Source organism: Paralichthys olivaceus, chromosome 24 (assembly GCF_024713975.1).
Source record: "Paralichthys olivaceus isolate ysfri-2021 chromosome 24, ASM2471397v2, whole genome shotgun sequence".
Lineage (NCBI taxonomy): Eukaryota > Metazoa > Chordata > Actinopteri > Pleuronectiformes > Paralichthyidae > Paralichthys > Paralichthys olivaceus.
In genome coordinates, this window is record NC_091116.1 from 3158525 (window position 1) to 3178487 (window position 19963).

At 43.7% G+C, this 19963-nt stretch overlaps 1 protein-coding gene across 3 annotated transcripts; it reads right to left on the reverse strand.

The window, feature by feature from the left end:
* Nucleotides 1-7014: 7014 nt before the first annotated feature.
* Nucleotides 7015-11237, reverse strand: LOC138407061 (uncharacterized). 3 transcript variants are annotated; one of them, XM_069521408.1, is made up of 9 exons: nt 10798-11237; nt 8717-9434; nt 8554-8625; nt 8189-8453; nt 7868-7948; nt 7677-7763; nt 7497-7568; nt 7347-7406; nt 7015-7254 (listed from the first exon to the last, which is right to left on the reverse strand). In XM_069521408.1, the coding sequence occupies exons 2-5, from the start codon at nt 9426-9428 to the stop codon at nt 7894-7896; spliced, it is 1104 nt and encodes a 367-aa protein (XP_069377509.1). In that variant the 5' UTR covers nt 9429-9434; nt 10798-11237; the 3' UTR covers nt 7015-7254; nt 7347-7406; nt 7497-7568; nt 7677-7763; nt 7868-7893. The 3 variants fall into 3 exon arrangements, with proteins under 3 accessions (XP_069377509.1, XP_069377510.1, XP_069377508.1); XM_069521409.1 differs by lacking the exon at nt 10798-11237 and having other exon boundaries at nt 8189-8211; nt 8406-8453; nt 8717-10296; XM_069521407.1 differs by lacking the exon at nt 10798-11237 and having other exon boundaries at nt 8717-10295.
* Nucleotides 11238-19963: the final 8726 nt, after the last annotated feature.

Here is a 19963-nt window from a genome sequence, read left to right on the forward strand (position 1 = left end):
CCGGAGCCCGTCCTGGTTCGGGTCCTGATGAGGGATGGACCTAGTGGAGGTAGCCAGTCTGTCGCAGGGGCCAATGTGTTTAATGTGCAAGTGCTGTCAAATATATCCAGTATATATCCTTGCTGGCCCATCCACTGCAGACAGAGGGGGAAAGCTGACGTGGAGCTCCGGGATCCCCTCCCTCTCCTGTTTATAATGCATGAAAATCTAACTTGACCAGTTGATGCAGTTGTAGATGCCTTTTTTTGCCGCCGACTTGTTGATGCCTTTTGAGTACCTGTAGAGGGCTCCGATATGGATGATACTTCATCCTGTTGCCCCTCCATAGATGTTTCTTTAGGTGTCTGGAGATATTAATGACAGATATCAGACTGATAAAATCAAGTAAAAATAAATGTTCCAATACAGTCAATATCTTTCATGTGTGTATGTGGCAGTGTAGATGTATTTCACTACATCAACTGAGAATTATGTAAAACCCCCGACCGTGGGGCAGGAACAGGAACTGGGGGGCCTCTCGCTGTAACCCCTCAGCCGAGGGGCAGGAACTGGCGAGACGACTGCTTGAACCCCCGACCGTGGGGCAGGGACTGGAACCGGAGCGGAGCCAGACGGGACCCGCAACCGAGGGGCAGGAACAGGAAGTGGAGAGCCACTCGCCGTAACCCCCAGACGAGGGGCAGGAGCTGGCGAGACGACTGCTTGAACCCCCGACCGTGGGGCAGGAACTGGAGCGGCGACCTCCGAGACTGAAACGTGAGTAGCATCTGCCGGGACCCCCGGCGCTGGAACGTGGGGGGCTTCTGCTAGAATCCATGATATCCTGACTTGAGGTTGCCACTTGTGAGCTGGTGGAGATGGATGGAAACAGAGTGGGGGGCTCCCCTCCGGTGTCCGCCCTGCACCGTAGCGATTCTACACAGAATCCAAAAGCCAGGCGGGTGCCGAGGTAGTGATCAGCAGGGGGAGTTGGGGGTGAGAGGATGTCCTTGAGTCTCTTCTCTACGGTCACCAGGTGCGGGACAAAGTGGCTGACCCAGGGTCTGTCCTCAAGCCAATCCCGCACAGGTGCCATCCTCTCCAGGAGCTTTGCACGCTGCTTGGTGCCTGCGGTGCTCAGCTCGTCAACTAACGAGTCTAAATAAAAAACCTTGCTACAAAAAAGATAAATCTCTGCTTGGTCCATATCTGGTTGGTACTGTCAAGGCTGGAGGGTGTGGGGAGGGAACGAACGTGGTAGGAAAAAGGGAAGGGAAGGACCAAAACGCAGAAACTAAATATTGTTTAACATAAAGTGTCTTTTATTTAAAAAAGGTAAAAGTAACAAAAGAAATCTTCATAATTCATACATAAACTAATCCTTTTAGCCCAGTATTAACTGGAATATATTAAATGAAATGAAATGGAAACAGTCAAACACATCTGTAGAAGCATTGACAATTGTAGAGACCGTATTTGACCAACTCTCACAAAGCACTGCTCAATAGCCATGAATCCTTGAGTGAAATTAAAATATGAAACCTCTATTTGCAGTGTAAAATCACATTGAACACATGAACAACACACAACAATACAATGCTTAATCACAGAATGTCGGTGCCTGTGTTATCAACTGCATCGATAGCTCTCACAGACTAAAATCACATAGATCAACATGTAAATACACATCCTCTCAATTATTTCACATCACTTTTAGAAACCAGCCAGCATCAAGGTCCTCACACTCACACACACACACACACAGACATTTTTTACAAACATGAATCCAAACTTGCTGCACAAACACACAATTCCCCATGCTCTCAGTGACACACAATGCAACAATTAGTTTGCATAATGCACCCACTTCCTGCTGATGGTAAAGTAGTTGACTACAGCTGCTCTACAGTGTTTTCCATTTTCATTATTTTATTTTCATCCTACTACATTTATTTTATAATGCTTGTACTGTTAAGATTTCACACTATGTACTTACTGACACATAGACTTATATTTTGTTGATGCTTATGTACTTTTACTAATTTAAAGGATCTACATACTTAATTCAACACTTCATAGCATATTTCATTAATTCCCTCAAGCATATCACACATTATCTAATGTATCGGAAATCCTTGATTCATTTTCTTCATTTGGTCAAGAGACTAACCTCCGTCTCCGACAGGGATCACTGTAGCTATCAGTGCAACATGTGTATAGTAGCCGCCTAGCTCAGGATTTGTGTATGCTCCGCAATGATGTGCATCATATAGAAGTAAACCTGATAAACCCTGAGGGGCCGCCATGTTGTGCAGTTATAAAAATCGCCACGGTTGCTTCTTAAAAATCTTCTTTGATGATTGATGTGGGGGCAACCATCAAAGGGATGGCTGGCCTCCAAATCCTTACCAAATCCAATCAAAGAACCAAAAACTCTAGACATCAAAGGATATTTCTTTGGTCCACTGAATTACCAAACGTATAAATAACAAGTTCCCTTGCTTCAAGTTATTAGCTTGTGAAAATAACAGACTGTCAACTGAGAAGACCACAGTCCTCGTTAGTGAAGACAACAATCCTGCCTACTGAGACAACCGGTGATTTGTTCAGTAAAAATTCATCAAGAAGACACTGCTCTCATAACTACAAATCCCCCTTTACCGAAAGGGGGGATTTCGAAAGGGGGGCTAGAGGAAATGTTTGGCAAATGGGGAGCCGTTTTGGCCAAAACTAATAATTGTACTGATAGTCCTTAATGACATGTTGCATCCTGCCTTTCCTGAGGAAGTGGTGAGCCATGAAAGTGCCCGGGGAGCAATTGGGGGGTTTGGGGGGTTTGGTGGCTTGCTCAAGGGCACCTCGGCAGTGCCCAGGAGGTGAACTAGCACCTCTCCATAAAAGAGACATTTGCAACCACCAGCAGGTGGCGCTGTGATAGATGTCACTATGGGCATATGTACGCATTCAGGCCAAGTCCAGCATCCCCCCTAAGAAGTTTGGTCAAGATCAGACAATGTAAGCACAAGTTATAAGCAAGTTTGTGTTGTACAGCAAATCACAGAAAATCCCTGAATTTTCAGTGTCACCACAGCCACACCCTTCAGACTTTGGAAAAGATTATACTACCTTTTAATCCCCCATGGCTGAAGAGTAACCTGACCGAGTTTGAAGGCTTTACCATTAAATCTCTAGAAGGAGTTTGATCATATGCGAGGTGTGGAAACAGGCAAAAATGGCGCCAAAATGTATTTTCCAATCAAAATGGCTGACTTTCTGTGGACCTGGTGGCATGATGTCAAGAGGCTATTTTGTGTGTCTGGGCATGACGAAGGCGTGTATAGAATTTTGTCCACCTACGCAAAACTAACCTCAATGGCAGGGGGGCTTTGAAGATTTGTAGGGGCGTTACAGAGCCATTTTGCTCCGCCCACACACGATAACATTTACATACGTAACAGGTCGTCAGCGTGGACATGTGTGCCAAGGATCAGGATCTTGTGATGATGATAAAGCTTTCAAACCACAAACGCCATCACACGACCTTTGCTGCATGCCACGCCCACACCGTATGTGACATAGTATAGTGACAAAAAAATGATATTACAACTGCTGTGGCGCGTTCGTGTTATGTGCATTTTTTGCGTAGATATTTAATGGTTTTCTGGAGTTGGCGGATTTGTTGTGTCTGTTTATTCAGTGATGACATGACTTTGTAGGAGACATGGGCCATGCCTTGTGAGGTTTCGTGAGGGGGTGAAAGGAGTGCAGCACTTTTGTACTGTGGATAGAAAAAACACAAAGTTAGGTAGGTTAGTGATGTATGTCATGTGTATATAATTGCAGGCGTAATGTATTATGCAGCTGAGGCGTAATTGCAGTGCTTACAGTGAGTAGCTCCATCTCACGACGGATTTCGTCATTGTCGCTGTGTTCGGCTTTGGGTATTTTAGATGGGGAGAAAGGGTAAGTGGAAGTGGAGGTAGTTGCTGTTGGGGAGGAGAAGGGAAATGGGCAGTTAGAGTTTGCATTGACAGACGTAGGTTTTCTGAGTAGTGCTAATAATTGTAGCGTTAGGTAAAGGCATGATATAATTGGATAGCTGTGGATAACAGTGGAGTTCAGGTGTTATGTGCATGTTGCAGTATGACTGTATGTTGTAGTACGGCAGTTCAGATGGAGACGTGCAAAGTCATGGAAGTTTGTTTAATAGGTGAAAACAAAATTGGAAATGTGGAGGAAAATTTTAAGAGTGTTCTTGGCGTGTTGCCAAGAGCGCCGGAGTTCGGCAGCAGCAGCAGGTGAGCGCATTATCAGAAAGAGTGCGACATGCATAGGATGTAGAGTCAGCACAGTGTGTGTGGTTGATAAACTTGGGTTAAAGTGTGCAGACAAGTTTTATAGTGAAATGAAAGTATGTTTTACCATCACATCGCTGCAGAAGGCTAATGCAATGTTACAAGTACAGCATGTGTTGGGCAGTGCAGGCGTGTAATTTGGTAAGAAGTTGTGTTTGTTGGTGTTCGTGTGCCATGTTGATCGCTGATAAATGATTGATAAATATTTGCAGATACAGCCACATGTTGTGGTTAGTTTTGTATTTGTCAGCAACAGGTCAGTGCAACACAAGCACAGCAGAGAAGTGACATTGTAGTGATACAGAAGATGCTCACACAAAACTGTAAATAGAAGGGGGGATATTACAGGAATGAAGTCTACTTCTGTGTATGTACAAGTATGGCTTAGCATTTGAACAAGCAGAAGAACTACATTTTAAAATGTGTATGATGACAAAGTTGACTAAAGAGTACAGTGCTTTTTATTATGCCCAATAGTGTGTACTTGGTTAGACCAAAAAGGTTTTATAGAAAACATAGGAGTGAAGAAAAATGTGGTTACACAAAACTGTAAAGTGAAAAAGGGAAGTCACCAAAAAATGTTCAGAAAATTGCCAGCAACTTGTGTACCAGCTTTCTCCTTCTGTCATTGTCAGCTTCACAACAGGGCATTTTTCATCACTTCAGCACTGATTCCAGGTATAGACTTGTTTTCATAACTTACTAACAATTAAAGCAAAGAATTGCACAAAATGCATTACATTATATATGCAAAAGTTTCGATGTGGAAGAACTCCATATTGCACATTCATTGTCTTGGTAGTTTTCAGTGTAATCACAAACCATATTCAAATACATAGTAGAATATCCACAGAATATAAGCACACAAACTTTGTTTGAAAGTAATTTATATTTGCAATAATGCCATACTTGTATGTTTCCAGTCATTTTATTAGGGACGGACAAACCTGAGGGACACAGCTGTGCTGAGTCTGTTATGGCAAAAAAGAAATGAAAACACAGTTTTTATCTAAAGTTTATCAAATCAGAAAGTAAAAGATGAATATTGTTGTGATAACAGTGTTAATTTCACCAACCATAATGGATATAGAAATTGACTCAATATTCAATATTATCCATGACACTTTGCAATGACTGCCAACTGTAAGCAGTTGCAGGTTATCAATAGTTGAGGGAGGAACACATGAAGTGTTGTGCAGATGAAGCTTGTAAAGGTTGTCCTCATGTTGACCAGTCTGAAGCTGCTGATCTCCAATATGTTGCTGCTGCCACAGTGGATTCTGAGGACATGAGGTGTTGCACTGCTTGATGAAATGAAATGGAAAAAGTCACAATAAAGGATATTTTATGCTGAAATAATTATCACATATGTAGATATTAAGGAACATAGGAAAAGCACGATTATTTACAGATACTGTACAATACAATAATTACAATACTTTTGTAATATCAGCTGTGTTAAAGAGCCAAGATTGGTACTCACAGTTTATTCTGTGTTCAGCAGGTGGAAGCACCACAGATTTCAGCCAAAGTGATGTACTAACAGAAATTAACATTGTACAAATGTATAAAATGTCTTTCTACCACATCTGTTATCATCAAGGTGATAATCTGTCACAGTGCTGTTGATAACAGTCCACATCAAGTCCCTCAACTTCTCTCAGTGTTAAAACAGATAAATATATAATAAATATGAGTACTGTTTACAACAGTGGTGTGTGGAGATTATAATCACATCTAAACTGTCATATAATTACACATCTGCACTGAGTGTAAATCGCTGTGAATTCCATAACAGGCTAAAAAATGTGGCTGTAATGGTGGTTATACAAGTCTGTATCACATGGGCCAGTCGCGTATAGCCGTAGAGGACTGACAGCCAATCAGATTGCAGCATGCTGTGTCCCGTCTCTCCGGTGCTGCTGAACGCGCTGCAGAAGCCTTGTAAGACAGGGGAGTGGGTTTTATTCCCACTAGAAGCAAATATAGTTTATGTTTTCTTGATTTGATCAAATGTTTTGAACTTTATACAATTAAAATGGTATTTAATTCTATTTCATCTGTTTGTTGGGCTCATTTCCATTCTATGGTACACTTGTTTTTAATTCATTAAATACTTAATACAGTTCTGAAGCAAGGCTAACATGCTCACAAAAATAATAACACAAATAAAACACAAACTAAATATATATAAATGGCAGCGTAATGTTAAACATAACAGTTATCAATTGCTCAGTTTGGAATGAAATTGAAATAAAACACAAAGTCAAATGTGTTCTGGCTTTTATAGTTTTTATTCTTTATACAGAATTGACAATTAAAATAAACATAAACATAAACAACTGTCATTGTCATCTTTTTTGCACCATCCATCTATTTCGTTCAGCCTCAAACCATTGGGAAGCTTGGAACTCGCTCCAGGTCATCTCCTTGACCATGCCCTGTGCCTTGAAGAAAGAGAAAACTCTGCAGGGGCAGTAGATATATTTCCCTTGTACTCCAGGGAAGCAGGTGTGGACGTGAGGGCTGTTAGGGCCCTGCTTTAGAGGCTGGTGACAAAACCTGCACAGGCGACCGGATGGCAGAGGCTCTGTGGCGCTTCTTTTTTTCCTCTCCTCTCTGACCCTTTTGCACTCTGCAGCCCTCTTCTTGGCAGCATCAAGTTCCCGCTGAAAATATGGTGAGGGCAGTTCAGAGATGGTGTCTATGAGCTCAGGCTGAGGTGGATAACGCCACAGGGACAGCATGTTCATCAGGTGACGTACTGGACGCGATCCTGGCCATAGACCTAACGCCTCCATCTCACACTTCATCCATACTTTCTGCTGGTGGGAGCAGTTCCACCGCGCAACATCCTGATCGTAGCCTGGGACAGAGGCTGATGGCTGCCTGGGCTGGGGCGCAGGAGTTTGCAGAGGTGCTAAAAAACACAAGCACAAAAAACTACAGTAAAAACACAGACGGAGAGCAAATTTTAAATGTAATGCAATTAATGTGACAACAAAATCCTACCTTCATCAAGGACGATGTCCCCTTGTGCCTCCACAGGATCCACATTCTGCGATGACGCATCTAGGACAAGGAATACAAAAAAATGAACACATAAAAAAAATGAACACACGATTGAGCTCTTCTCTTTCATAATATTAATTGAATATTTACCTTCCGACAGAGATGGATCCGCTTTATTCTCGAGCTCTACAGATGATCCCTGCGGCACAAGCTGTCCATGTGCTTTGAAATCAAAAGATAATTCAATTTAACAGTTACCCGATGTCATTATTAGATAACATTACAGGACACTATTAATACTAGGTCTGACAATGTTAATTTGTTTCTTACTTTGGCTCTGCACATTAGGTGTTTGTTCTATTCCAAGTTGAGCAGCAATAGCAAGGAGCTGAGGAGGGACTGGCAAGGTGGTTTTGGCTGTGGCGATGGAATCAAATGAAAAAATAAAATAAAATAAAACAATCTCACAATTTGTACACATTCAGGGTTCTTTTAAGTAAGAGGTAAATAAATACCATCACCTTTTTCTGAAGCAATCCGAGTGGGTTCAACCGTCTCGCCACATCTGGACACAGTGGCAGTTGTTGCCATAGCTCTTGGTGCTGTAAAGAAACCTTTGCGTCATTTTTCTGACACCGTCAATCTGTCTTTACATGCACGGCGGGAGCGGCATTACAACACTGAGCTACAATACAATATAATAGAAAACAAACCATCTGTTTATCAAAGATGTTGCATGCCAAGCTATATCTAAGATTGAATATCAAATCTACTGTTTCACACATGCCAAATGCTTGAATAACAGTCAAAAAAAAAGCATGCAGAAATCAAAAAACACTTACCACCGTTGCTGACACATGTGTTCCTTAAATTCATGGGAGAACACAGGCATCAGAACAGGCCGGAACATGGCCAGAACAACGAACGAGATAAAAAGGCACACATCAGAACAGGCCAGAACATGGCCGAAACAACACACGCGTTGACCAATGGGAAATTCATGGATGGTCAAGTGTGCGGACAACACAGCACTCTTATTCCACTCAGGGGGAGAAAAACCTGTTGTTTGAGATTCATCTGTGACTTTGGGAAGTACTGCTGAAGGCCCTGAAAGCACAAAGGATGTGAGACTGTTATCATCAATAAATAAACTTTTGATTCAAGTCATTTTAAATGTCAAACTGTTTAATACACTCGATCCACCTACTTGGTTCAATGTTATATTTAGATGGTGATAGATGTCGCATTTCTCTCTCCAGCTCAACGTCCTCTTCCATCACTAGGAGATTGAACGGTCACATTAATCAATTGTTAGGTACATTTAATGCAGACATAAAAAATATATATCCATTTCTAGTGTGCATATTCACCAAGTGTGGTAGATGCCAGCGAGGTGGAGGAGGCTAATGTTGTGGGGACTTCTGCAGGGGGTGGACAGGTCTCAGCCCTTTGTTGGCTCAGAAGGTACTGCTGCAAGTTGTACATTTTATTGTTCTTGACGCACTTTACACCCAGGATAAATGCAGCATAGCCGTCAGCTCTTGTCTCCCAGATCTTCCTCCAAGTGTCTCTGGCCCTGGCTCCAAAGCCCACGATGTTGTCCCCCTCAGATGCCACTGGTGAGGAAGGCTTCCTGGAGGACAGGTACGCCCGCAGGTCCATGATGTCCTGGAAGCTACTTGCATAGTCCAGAAATGACAGGAGGCTCTCCTTGGCATGTCCCTGGGGATTGAAGGTCCCCTCTCTCTCCTCCTCTTCAACCTTTTTCATCAGGAAGATGGTGTAGCCGACGTCATTCTCCAGGAGCCACTTGAAGGATTTTCCCTTGTATTTGCCAAACTGGAGCAAATACTCCCCCATCACCTCCACGCGGTCTGATACATCCCCTCCTCGCTGAAAGACAAGAGTGAGGGCGTTGGTCCTCACGAGCTGGTGACTCTGAGGGGCAGACTTGTCCTGAAGGGAGGGATTGTTTTTGATCCTCATGGCCTCATCACTGGGATCCTGTCGCAGATGTCCAGATGGACCCTTCCTGAAGGATACTGTCTGTTGTCCAGGGAAGATATTCAATGTCTTCTTCATTATCACCTGTCCAAAGTACAATACAGATTTTAGAGTAATATTTACAAATATATAATAGGAATATTTACACAATTTGCACATCCACACAGTGTTGTGAATATTTTGTTCTAATATCTTAATGAGAGAGTAAAAAAAGAACCACAGACCGTAGCTTGATGTCTTTGCGCAAGGAAGGAAAACAATTAACAGATACAGAAAGTATAAGACTCAATGTTGCCCTGACTAAACAAAGTGAGTGACTGAGGTTTTATACATTTAGGATGGGAGGAGTGAGGAAAGGGGATGACTTTGGTCACATGACAAGTGAGGGGACAGACATATGACACTTAAAACAGTTTTCCTAAACAATAGATCAAAGTGTGCTTTATTATGCAGAAGAGGAAGCCCCCTCTCTGTATTCCCGAAGTAGTTGAGGGTGTTAAAGTAATGAAAAACCCATTGAAGATTACACTTAAGGATTGCTGGTCAACAGGCAACAGGAAAAGCAATAAACCCCCCCAAGGACATTTGGTGTTACATCCCCTCAGTAGACTGTATGCTTAGCTGTTTTCTCACCTGACCAGATAGGTTTAACTTCTAACAGACAGGAACAGTTGATCAAGCATCAAAGTAATCTGATACACGAGTGAAAGACTTGAGAAGACAATTCCCGCAGTACAGAGGATAGTGTCTCAGAAAGGTCAGTAGTGGAAATTTTTCCATAACAGAGTCACAAAGTGAACTTTTGTAATGACAAAATCTGAAATCTGAGAATAATCTGAAAGAAATATTTTCATGCACAGAAAGTGCAGCTGGATACCCATCACCTCAGCCTCCTCTTCTAAACATGTAGAAGAACCTATGTTTGCTTTAAAAAACTCAAAATATGATTTTTTTTTCCCATTTTGGGCTACTGTAAAAACATGTGCGTGTAAAATGTAGCCGGCATCGAGAGAGGAGACTCCTGATGTAAATTTAAAGGATACATTCTGAGGTATTTTAAATAATAATTCTTATACTTGGGTAAACATCCATCCATCTATCAGCAATATAAGTCATTACAGTTTAAGAACTTATATTCTATCACTTCCAAAAGAAACAGAAATATTTCCACCTAAATCTTTCATGCAAAGAATTCACGCAATGATGGTATAAACAATTAACAGCTTCAGTAAAACACAGTAAGAAAAGTTGTGAATCTAGAGAAAAGAGTGAAAGGTTCTGGATAAGTGTCAGTGAGAGACTAAAAAGGCCTCCAGATATGTACAGACTGTAAGAGGTCAGGATGTAAAAACCCACATACAGTATGTAACACCACTGTACTAAGACACCTCCACCAATACCACTGAGAAACATGGAATGACAACTTGAAGAAAATAGCTTGACTTACAATTGAGTTGTGTTGATCAAACTTGATGATAACGTCTAAAAAAAAACTTGATACTGTACTTTACTGTTGCCGCCAATGCTCTTCTTTGAATACAGAGATGTGAAAACGGGGAAACAGCGCCAATAAAATACACTTGGTTCACAAGTGGCCAAAAATATATTACATCCGTAGCGTTAAGAGACTACCATAGAGAATGAATGAGAAAAGTTAAGGAGCAGGGATTTCCGGTTCCGCTGTCGAAACGGGGAAACAGCGCCCCCAAATTACACTCAGTGGCCAAAAATATATTACATCCGTAGCGTTAAGAGACTACCATAGAGAATGAATGAGAAAAGTTAAGGAGCAGGGATTTCCGGTTCCGCTGTCGAAAACGGGGAAACAGCGCCCCCAAATTACACTCAGTGGCCAAAAATATATTACATCCGTAGTGTTAAGCACTACCATAGAGAATGAATGGGGAAAGTTAAGAGAGTTAAGGCTTACTATACGCGGCCCGGGCGCGGGAGACCGGGGTTCGATTCCCCGACGGGGAGAAGCATTCTTCTTGACACTCTTCAACATCCCCCCAGAGAAGCTGCGCTCCTCTGAATTCATTGACCCACCGGTCCAGGAATCAACTCGATCTTGTCTTCACAAGGTCCTGTAGTACCTCGGCACTCTCTGTTACCCCACTCACTGTGTCTGACCACCACACTGTCACTTTCTCTCTCCCCTTAAAATTCACCACCTCCCTCGCCCCCAGACCTCACGCGGTCAACACCCGCCGCAATCTGAAATCCCTCTCTCCCTCTGCTCTCGCCTCTACTGTTCTTTCCTCACTACCATCTACAGACCAATTTTCACTAATATCTACTGAGGAAGCCTCCTCCACTCTGCTATCCTCCCTCTCGAGGACAGAGAGCATCTAAAGAGGTGTCCTCTTTAGATGCTCTCTGTCCTCTCACCTCCCTACCGGCAGGATCATCTCCCCCCTCCCTGGCTGTCTGAATCTCTGCGAACCAATAGATCGGTGCTACGAGCAGCAGAGAGAAAATGGAGAAAATCACATCACCCTGATGACCTTGCCCATTACCACCACCTCCTCTCTGACTTCACCTCAACAGTATCAGCAGCTAAATCTGCCTTCTACCTGTCAACGATCAATTCCTCTGCCTCCAACCCCAGGAAACTATTTTCCTTATTCTCTTCTCTTCTCTTCTCACCCCTCCTACTCCTCCCCCTCCTTCCTTCCTCACTGCTGATGACTTTCCAACTTACTTTACCAAGAAAGTAAAAGACATCAGCTCCTCATTTACTCCTATGCCCATCCAGAAAGCACCTCCCCCAAACCTCACCTCTGATGGCCTTACCTGCTTCAGCCCTCTCTCCTCTGAAGATGTTCTCACGCTAGTGACGTCTAACCGTGCCACCACCTGTTCCCTTGACCCGATTCCCTCCTCCCTTCTCCAAGACATCTCTCACGACACAGCTGACATCCGTCACTACAGACCTGTATCTCTTCTTTCATTCCTCTCTAAAACACTGGAACGTGCAGTCTACAACCAACTGTCCTCCTATCTTACAGAAAATGACCTCCTTGACCCTAATCAGTCAGGCTTTAGGACTGGTCACTCCACTGAGACGGCCCTTCTCACGGCGACTGAGTCGTTCTGTGCCGCCAGAGCCTCGTCCATCTCGTCAGTCCTCATTCTCCTCGGCTTATCCTCTGCGTTTGACAAAGTCAACCACCAAATCCTCCTCTCCACTCTGGCTGAACTTGGCATTGCTGACTCTGCTCTGACCTGGTTCACATCATACCTGACAAATCGCACCTTTCAGGTCACATGAAACGGCACCTTGTCCAATCCCTGCCTTCTGGAAACTGGTGTCCCTCAAAGCTCAGTATTAGGACCACTTCTGTTTTCACTATACACTAGATCACTAGGCTCTGCAATCACATCGCATGGATTCTCTTACCACTGTTATGCCGACGACACCCAACTGTTCCTCTCTTTTCCCACATACTCCTCCAGCACTCACGTTGTGACGTGCATCTCGGAATGTCTGGCAGACATCTCCGCTTGGACAGCTGCGCATCACCTCAAACTCAACCTTAGAAAACTGAACTGCTCTTCATCCCGGGGAAAGACTGCCCTCATATGGACCTGTCAGTCACTGTCGAGGATGTCACGGTATCACTTTCGTCGACGGCAAGGAACCTGGGCGTAATCCTCGACAATGGACTGTCCTGCATCCCCCAACATCACTGATGTGGCCCGATCCTGCAGGTTTGCCCTCTACAATATCTGCAGGATCCGGTCTTTCCCTCACAAAAGACACAACACAACTCCTGGTCCAAGTGCTGGTCATCTCCCACCTGGACTATTGCAACTCCCTCTTGGCTGTACTCCCAGCCTCTCCCAAATTCTCCCATGTGACCCCCTCCTCCGTGACCTCCACTGGCTTCCTGTTGGGGCCTGCATCCGATTCAAGATGATGGTGCTTGCCTTCAAGGCCGTCAATGGAACTGCACCCATCTACCTCCAAACACTGGTCAGACCACATGCCCCAGCGAGAGCACTTCGTTCATCAGCTGGCCGACTGGTACCCCCATCGCTGAGAGCAAACAAAGCCCGCTCAGCGAAGTTGCGACTCTTCTCTTTTTTGGCACCTCAGTGGATGAACAAACTCCCGAACAATGTCAGGACAGCGGGATCGCTTACCTTTGTTGGTGAAAACAGACACACAAAGTTGTTGTTGAGATCAATACTCCTGATACTTCTTCTTCAGTCAGTCCTTGAAGTTCCTAAAATCGAGGAAGAGAACTGGAGATGAAGCTAAAAACAGCGCCAACATGTTCAGTGGCCAGGAGGAGCATTACGTCCATAGTAGTTTAGCACTACCATAGACAATGAATGGGAAAGTGTTCAGGGCCGTTTAGCTAAACAATCAACGGCTGCCGCGCGGGAGACCAGGGTTCGATTCCCTGATGGCGGGGAACCTATTTCTTTACATAAAATGTTGAGAATTTCCTGTGAAAGTGAAAAAAATAAAAAACCTGAATCCACACATGCATCCACATTAACTGGGTTCCTCCCCTTCATCAAGTTTGGTAGAAAAAGGTTAATTCTTTTTTTTAGTAATCTGGCAAACAAATAAACCAATAAACAAACAGAGGTAATAAATGGATCTTTCTTTTTTTACCATTGTAATTGTAATTTCAAGAACATTTAAATATCCTAAATAAATAAAACAAACAAAAAACAATAAAATAGACTCTGTTGTAAAGTTCTGGAATTGCCGTTTATGACATGTATTTTCACGCAGGCAATTCGTACTGTCTGTCAAACGTTTGCAGCATTTCTCTCAATAGTTTGAAGCCGAAATATTCCCACACCAGGGCTGTGGCATTTGGCTTTGCAATCATCTTTTTGCCTTGTGTTGCTCCGCACGAGGCTGACTTGCTGCACTCTGTGTGTGTAGCCAATGCTAGCAGTCCAGCTTCCCCCACAGAGACAAAGAGACTGGATGACTGACAAGAGGGTTCACTCCGTTCATTCCGCTATGGAACAAACACGCTTAGGTGCTGAGACTGAGCACGGAGTGAACCCTCTTGTCATCCAGCCAGCTTGGAGGCAAGAGACGAGGAAAACAAACATGCATGCACATGGCAATATATCGAGGCCGGAAAAATTATTGAGTTCATTTTAATTTATTGTGCGATTAATTGATTTATTGATTATCAGCCTAGGCCTATATACTATTTACTTCCTCAATTTACTTTGTATTCCATTTACATGCTGAAAAACACATTTGGGCCACAGTGTAGAAATTGTGAAATAAAACCTTTGACAGTGCTCCCACTTTGCTGGGGACAGTGGAGGGGGCTGAGGCCTTAATACAAAAATAAACTTTATTTGTACACATTCACATGGAAAGATTTAATGTTTTTTTTGTTGAGTTTATTAGTCTAAGCCAAGAAATATACACAGGAATACACACAGGCTTACAGCATACCAGGAAGGGACATAGCAGACACAATAAGTAGCATAAGGGACACAATAGCACACATGAAAGGAGTGATAATCTTAAATTTAGATATAAACAAAGCATTTGATAGAGAAGATCACAGTTACTTATATAGTGTATTAGAAAAAGTAGGGTTTGGGCCTAGTATGGTAGGGTTAGGGGTTAGGGTTTAGGGTTAGGGTTAGGTAATGTCTCTACATTTAAGGCTAGACTTAAAACCTTCCTTTTTGATAAAGCTTTTAGCTCTACCCTGAACTATAGTCATCCATAGCTATGCTGCTATAGGTCTACACTGCTGGGGGATCATCCATCAGGCACCAGCACCTTTCTATCTTCCTCTCTCTTCTTCACTCTCTGCCTGGTTTATTTTGTTATATCTTATTACATATCTCTAATTCCTTGGGTCTTCTCCTCCCCTCCCTGGTCCATGCTGTGCGGCTCTCCGGAGCCCGTCCTGGTTCGGGTCCTGATGAGGGCTGGACCTAGTGGAGGTAGCCAGTCTGTCGCAGGAGCCAATGTGTTTAATGTGCAAGTGCTGTCAAATATATCCAGTATATATCCTTGCTGGCCCATCCACTGCAGACAGAGGGGGAAAGCTGACGTGGAGCTCCGGGATCCCCTCCCTCTCCTGTTTATAATGCATGAAAATCTAACTTGACCAGTTGATGCAGTTGTAGATGCCTTTTTTTGCCGCCGACTTGTTGATGCCTTTTGAGTACCTGTAGAGGGCTCCGATATGGATGATACCTCATCCTGTTGCCCCTCCATAGATGTTTCTTTAGGTGTCTGGAGATATTAATGACAGATATCAGACTGATAAAATCAAGTAAAAATAAATGTTCCAATACAGTCAATATCTTTCATGTGTGTATGTGGCAGTGTAGATGTATTTCACTACATCAACTGAGAATTATGTAAAACCCCCGACCGTGGGGCAGGAACAGGAACTGGGGGGCCGCTCGCTGTAACCCCCAGCCGAGGGGCAGGAACTGGCGAGACGACTGCTTGAACCCCCGACCGCGGGGCAGGAACAGGAACTGGAGATCCACTCGCCGTAACCCTCAGCCGAGGGGCAGGAACTGGCGAGACGACTGCTTGAACCCCCGACCGTGGGGCAGGGACTGGAACCGGAGCGGAGCCAGACGGGACCCGCAACCGAGGGGCAGGAACAGGAAGTGGAGAGCCACTCGCCGTAACCCCCAGACGAGGGGCAGGAGCTGGCGAGACGACTGCTTGAACCCCCGACCGTGGGGCAGGAACTGGAGCGGCGACCTCCGAGACTGAAACGTGAGTAGCATCTGCCGGCGCTGGAATGTGGGGGGCTTCTGCTAGAATCCATGATATCCTGACTTGAGGTTGCCGCTTGTGAGCTGGTGGTGATGGATGGAAACAGAGTGGGGGGCTCCCCTCCGGTGTCCGCCCCGCACCGTAGCGATTCTACACAGAATCCAAAAGCCAGGCGGGTGCCGAGGTAGTGATCAGCAGGGGGAGTTGGGGATGAGAGGATGTCCTTGAGTCTCTTCTCTACGGTCACCAGGTGCGGGACAAAGTGGCTGACCCAGGGTCTGTCCTCAAGCCAATCCCGCATCGGTGCCATCCTCTCCAGGAGCTTTGCATGCTGCTTGGTGCCTGCGGTGCTCAGCTCGTCAACTAAGGAGTCTAAATAAAAAACCTTGCTACAAAAAAGATAAAGCTCTGCTTGGTCCATATCTGGTTGGTACTGTCAAGGCTGGAGGGTGTGGGGAGGGAACGAACGTGGTAGGAAAAAGGGAAGGGAAGGACCAAAACGCAGAAACTAAATATTGTTTAACATAAAGTGTCTTTTATTTAAAAAAGTAAAAGTAACGAAAGAAATCTTCATAATTCATACATAAACTAATCCTTTTAGCCCAGTATTAAGTGGAATATATTAAATGAAATGAAATGGAAACAGTCAAACACATCTGTAGAAGCATTGACAATTGTAGAGACCGTATTTGACCAACACTCACAAAGCACTGCTCAATAGCCATGAATCTGTGAGTGAAATTAAAATATGAAACCTTTATTTGCAGTGTAAAATCACATTGAACACATGAACAACACACAACAATACAATGCTTAATCACAGAATGTCGGTGCCTGTGTTATCAACTCAGTGCATCGATAGCTCTCACAGACTAAAATCACATAGATCAACATGTAAATACACATCCCCTCAATTATTTCACATCACTTTTAGAAACCATCCAGCATCAAGGTCCTCACACACACACACACACACACAGACATTTTTTACAAACATGAATCCAAACTTGCTGCACAAACACACAATTCCCCATGCTCTCAGTGACACACAATGCAACAATTAGTTTGCATAATGCTCCCACTTCCTGCTGATGGTAAAGTAGTTGACTACAGCTGCTCTACAGTGTTTTCCATTTTCATTATTTTATTTTCATCCTACTACATTTATTTTATAATGCTTGTGCTGTTAAGATTTCACACTATGTACTTACTGACACATAGACTTATATTTTGTTGATGCTTATGTACTTTTACTAATTTAAAGGATCTACATACTTAATTCAACACTTCATAGCATATTTCATTAATTCCCTCAAGCATATCACACATTATCTAATGTATCGGAAATCCTTGATTGATTTTCTTCATTTGGTCAAGAGACTAACCTCAGTCTCAGACAGGGATCACTTAGCTATCAGTGCAACATGTGTATAGTAGCCGCCTAGCTCAGGATTTGTGTATGCTCCGCAATGATGTGCATCATATAGAAGTCAACCTGATAAACCCAGAGGGGCCGCCATGTTGTGCAGTTATAAAAATCGCCACGGTTGCTTCTTAAAAATCTTCTTTGATGATTGATGTGGGGACAACCATCAAAGGGATTGCTGGCCTCCAAATCCTTATCAAATCCAATCAAAGAACCAAAAACTCTAGACATCAAAGGATATTTCTTTGGTCCTCTGAACTACCAAACGTATAAATAACAAGTTCCCTTGCTTCAAGTTATTAGCTTGTGAAAATAACAGACTGTCAACTGAGAAGACCACAGTCCTCATTAGTGAAGACAACAATCCTGCCTACTGAGACAACCGGTGATTTGTTCAGTAAAAATTCATCAAGAAGACACTGCTCTCATAACTACAAATCCCCCTTTACCGAAAGGGGGGATTTCGAAAGGGGGGCTAGAGGAAATGTTTGGCAAATGGGCAGCCGTTTTGGCCAAAACTAATAATTGTACTGATAGTCCTTAATGACATGTTGCATCCTGCCTTTCCTGAGGAAGTGGTGAGCCATGAAAGTGCCCGGGGAGCAATTGGGGGGTTTGGTGGCTTGCTCAAGGGCACCTCGGCAGTGCCCAGGAGGTGAACTAGCACCTCTCCATAAAAGAGACATTTGCAACCACCAGCAGGTGGCGCTGTGATAGATGTCACTATGGGCATATGTACGCATTCAGGCCAAGTCCAGCATCCCCCCTAAGAAGTTTGGTCAAGATCAGACAATGTAAGCACAAGTTATAAGCAAGTTTGTGTTGTACAGCAAATCACAGAAAATCCCTGAATTTTCAGGCGTCACCACAGCCACACCCTTCAGACTTTGGAAAAGATTATACTACCTTTTAATCCCCCATGGCTGAAGAGTAACCTGACCAAGTTTGAAGGCTTTACCATTAAATCTCTAGAAGGAGTTTGATCATATGCGAGGTGTGGAAACAGGCAAAAATGGCGCCAAAATGCATTTTCCAATCAAAATGGCTGACTTTCTGTGGACCTGGTGGCATGATGTCAAGAGGCTATTTTGTGTGTCTGGGCATGACGAAGGCGTGTATAGAATTTCGTCCACCTACGCAAAACTAACCTCAATGGCAGGGGGGCTTTGAAGAATTGTAGGGGCGTTACAGAGCCATTTTGCTCCGCCCACACACGTTAACATTTACATACGTAACAGGTCGTCAGCGTGGACATGTGTGCCAAGGATCAGGATCTTGTGATGATGATAAAGCTTTCAAACCACAAACGCCATCACACGACCTTTGCTGCATGCCACGCCCACACCGTATGTGACATAGTATAGTGACAAAAAAATGATATTACAACTGCTGTGGCGCGTTCGTGTTATGTGCATTTTTTGCGTAGATATTTAATGGTTTTCTGGAGTTGGCGGATTTGTTGTGTCTGTTTATTCAGTGATGACATGACTTTGTAGGAGACATGGGCCATGCCTTGTGAGGTTTCGTGAGGGGGTGAAAGGAGTGCAGCACTTTTGTACTGTGGATAGAAAAAACACAAAGTTAGGTAGGTTAGTGATGTATGTCATGTGTATATAATTGCAGGCGTAATGTATTATGCAGCTGAGGCGTAATTGCAGTGCTTACAGTGAGTAGCTCCATCTCACGACGGATTTCGTCATTGTCGCTGTGTTCGGCTTTGGGTATTTTAGATGGGGAGAAAGGGTAAGTGGAAGTGGAGGTAGTTGCTGTTGGGGAGGAGAAGGGAAATGGGCAGTTAGAGTTTGCATTGACAGACGTAGGTTTTCTGAGTAGTGCTAATAATTGTAGCGTGAGGTAAAGGCATGATATAATTGGATAGCTGTGGATAACAGTGGAGTTCAGGTGTTATGTGCATGTTGCAGTACGACTGTATGTTGTGGTACGGCAGTTCAGATGGAGACGTGCAAAGTCATGGAAGTTTGTTTAATAGGTGAGAACAAAATTGGAAATGTGGAGGAAAATTTTAAGTGTTCTTGGCGTGTTGCCAAGAGCGCCGGAGTTCGGCAGCAGCAGCAGGTGAGCGCATTATCAGAAAGAGTGCGACATGCATAGGATGTAGAGTCAGCACAGTGTGTGTGTTACGCCCCGTTGCCGGGGAAAATATAAAGTAAAAAAGGTGGAAAGAAACTACACAAGCACGACGAGTTAGCAGCCAGTGTGTATTCGTCAGTCAGCCATACTGCTTCTCCTTCAACACGGGAACAGACATCAACAATCAATCGCCGTGCAGCACATTCGCCACGGACTTAATAAAAGAAAATAAAAACACAATTGCAGTTACAGAAATACTTATGCAAGTCAAATTTGATCAAAGGTAAGTACAAAGTTGTAAACAAAAATGATATAAAATAAAGTATTTTATCTATAAGTGCTGTCCTGTCTCTG